Genomic DNA, 3,166 nt, shown 5'->3' with positions numbered 1-3,166 from the left:
TGAAAAAAGGACCTTCTTTTTCTCTACATTTCCAGCATGTATTATCATTCATGTGGTATATCTTTGCTAACTTTACTGGGGTTAAGTACCATCTATACATCATTTTCATGATGTTTTCTTTTAATATAGTACATGCAGTAAACTTAACCCCCTTCTTCCATAACTTTTCCCAATCTTCCAACACAATTACAGCACAAGGCAATAAATATATTCTGTTGGGAATTTATGGACTAAATGACAGCAAAGAAGAAAGCATGTTCCCACCACAACCCCCTATAAAGCCCCTATAAAAAATTCAGCAGTGCCTCCCTTCTTTAACTTTACTTTTACACCTTTAATTCCTCAAATGGACCTCAAAAAAGTGCTTTTCCACTTTGAAATTGTTTCTGGAGGGCAAGAGACACTTTTAGTAATATTTTTTCCAGTTCAGGTAGCTGCAGTTACTTTGTTTCCCCCAAAGAGGAAAGCAAAAGTTGAAAGTACCATGTTCCTTTGTGATGTTACAATAGAGTCTAGCCTTCCCCACCGGGTGATCCGCTTCTGAAAAGAAAAGGGCAATTTTTCACCAGTCTATTTCATGCAGGGATTATTTAGATAAAAAGTTTTTCTCCCCCCTTCCTCCTGCTAAAAGGGGGGTTATGAAAGTTTAACTTGAAAGTCCTCTAAAAGTCCTATTTTAATTCGCGGCCTTGGGCTACGGTAGCTGTTTTCTCTCTTGTTCAGCGGGAAGCGACCAACCTCCGTATTTAAGTCCCTTTCCTGTAAAATTTATTGTCTGAATTTATATCCTTTTTACTCACAATTTTCTGAATAAATTTTGGAGAAATTGGCCGTCCATGATCGCCAGACTCGGAACTTCATGCAGTGAAGAAAGCGAGTCTATTCCCAAGTGCCCCTGTCTCCAACCCCGCTCGCTCTCGGAGCTCTTTTTAAGAGCCTACCGGGGAGCGGGGGAGTCGTTCTGGGCACCCACAGGAACACCAGGTCCTCAGAATGCTCAATCTGAGGTTGTTTTCGGGGTGGCACGAAGCTCTTGTGGTCTCCCCAGCCTTTGGTGCACTGGGGCTCTTTCAGCCGAAAGAGCTCTCGTCCGCCATAACCAGGCTCCCAACCGGAAGTCCAACCTTTTTTTCAAAGAGTGGCAGATTCACTACTGGGTGATGGTTGGCATGGTTTTTGCTGGGAATTTCTGCAATTTCCTCCTGGGGACATCACAATTACCTCCTGGGACTCAGTTCACTGCCTAACTGTTGTCTGAGAAACCCCTCAAGAATGCTACCCACTATTTCATTCTTCATCAGCTCCATTTCTCCCATACACTGGGCCTAATGTGCCACAAAAGGAGAGTTCAGAAGTTTCCCTGAAACCAGAATCAAGTCATTAAACAACTTGTGCTTGTGCATATATAAACAAAACTACCAGTGGATTTAAAATTCATATCTTACTTTTCTCTCCAGATGCTCTTCTATGTAAATAGCTGGAACAAACTGAAATAAACTGAGTTCTAGTACTAAGTTATCCAAAATAACTATGTAATGAAGTCTACCTCAGATTTTTTGAATTTCATATATAGGCATTTTAAAATATTTGATAGTTGAGTGAATAATGTATCACAGTAAAGGTATATAGCAGCTAGCAGATATACCAAACAATAAATAGTGGTAACTATTGATCACAGAGTTCTAATATTTATTTATTTAATTTATAAAAGCATTTATATACAGCTAAATCACAAAACATATCAAAGTGATTTACAACACGAGAAAGGTAAACTGTACAGTACAATAAATGCATTTTTAATTAAAAGAAAAGAGAGAGTTATGCAATATCTATAATCTAATCTGAAGTTTCCAGTAGTTTAAATTATGTAGTGCAAGAAGTTCTCCCCCCTCTAAGTGAAGAAGTTACACATGACCCCCTAATTAATATAAGCTATACCTGAAAAGTTGAAATCTTGTGGATTATCTAATAACAACAGACAATTGAAAGGAAACTCCCCCCCCTTCATTTAATTTCACCTTCATGTTTTCTATTTAAAAACCATTATCCCAACTTTGGGTTATTCTTTGAGTAGACTGCATGCTTAATAAAAAGCGACTTAAGGGCAGCTTTCACCTGCTGATTTCTCAGACTGAAGATGAATGGACTCATCAGGGGTGTCAGCACTGTATTGATCAAAGATACCATCTTATTAATTGATGGGTTGCTGCCTGAGGGCCGTACATACATGAAGATGCAGCTGCCATAGCCAAGACTGACAATAATAAAGTGGGAGGAACAGGTGGAGAATGCCTTGTGGCGCCCAGAGGCAGACGGGATCTTGAGAATGGTTTTTATTATGTAAATGTAGGACACCACTGTGAAAATAAAGGATCCCACCACGGTGACTGAGGATGAGAAGAAACTCAGTAGCTCCACAAAACTAGTGTCAGCACAAGCCAGCTTCATCAAGGCCACACTGTCACAGAAAAAGTGATCAATATTGTTGTTACAGAAAGGTAGATTTATAACCAGGATGGTGGGAAAGATGGTAGCCAAAAAGGCAACAGTACAAGATCCGAGGACTAGCCATGGGCAGAGCTGAGTACTCATAATTGATGTGTAGCGCAATGGGTTGCAAATGGCCACATAGCGGTCGTATGACATGACTGCTAATAGGACAAAGTCACTGCTTCCTAAGAAGAAGAAGAAATAGCACTGAGAAAGGCAAGCTGGGTACGAAATTGTTGTGAAGCCTAGCAGAAGACTAGCCAGCACCTTTGGCACCACAGTGGTTGTAATTAAAATCTCTAAGCAGGAAAGATTCCATAAGAAGAAGTACATGGGTGTGTGTAGGTGATGATCATGAATGATGATCATGATGATCATGAGGTTTCCAGATACGGTGAGCAGGTAGCATGCAAGGAGGATGACTCCCATGAGATGTTCCAGCCGATGCAGTTCTGGAAAGTTAAGGAAGATGAAGTCTGTAATAACAGTTTGATTCTCTGTCATGTTTTCAAGGATTCCTGAGAGAAAGAAGTAGAACTGGTGGGTGGGAGGGGGAATTATTTATTATAAGACCTCACAAAAGTAAAACGATACAAAAATACAAATAAAATAAAATACCACGGAGTGAAATACAATAACATATAATAACATAAAATGACAACTTGCAACTTATTTT

At 39.7% G+C, this 3,166-nt stretch overlaps 1 protein-coding gene across 1 annotated transcript; it reads right to left on the bottom strand.

Annotated features, from left to right (window-relative positions):
• Positions 1-2,043: 2,043 nt before the first annotated feature.
• LOC310748588 (olfactory receptor 6M1-like) lies at positions 2,044-2,936 on the bottom strand (the record flags this gene model as incomplete). Its single annotated transcript, XM_083584440.1, has 1 exon — positions 2,044-2,936. The coding sequence occupies exon 1, from the start codon at positions 2,917-2,919 to the stop codon at positions 2,044-2,046; it is 876 nt and encodes a 291-aa protein (XP_083440566.1). The 5' UTR covers positions 2,920-2,936.
• Between the last annotated feature and the right edge of the window lie 230 nt (positions 2,937-3,166).

Source organism: Podarcis filfolensis, assembly GCF_964270895.1.
Source record: "Podarcis filfolensis genome assembly, chromosome: 13".
Classification (NCBI taxonomy): Eukaryota; Metazoa; Chordata; class Lepidosauria; order Squamata; family Lacertidae; genus Podarcis; species Podarcis filfolensis.
Note: the sequence above shows the minus strand (reverse complement) of the source record. Positions and strands in the feature narration are given on the sequence as shown.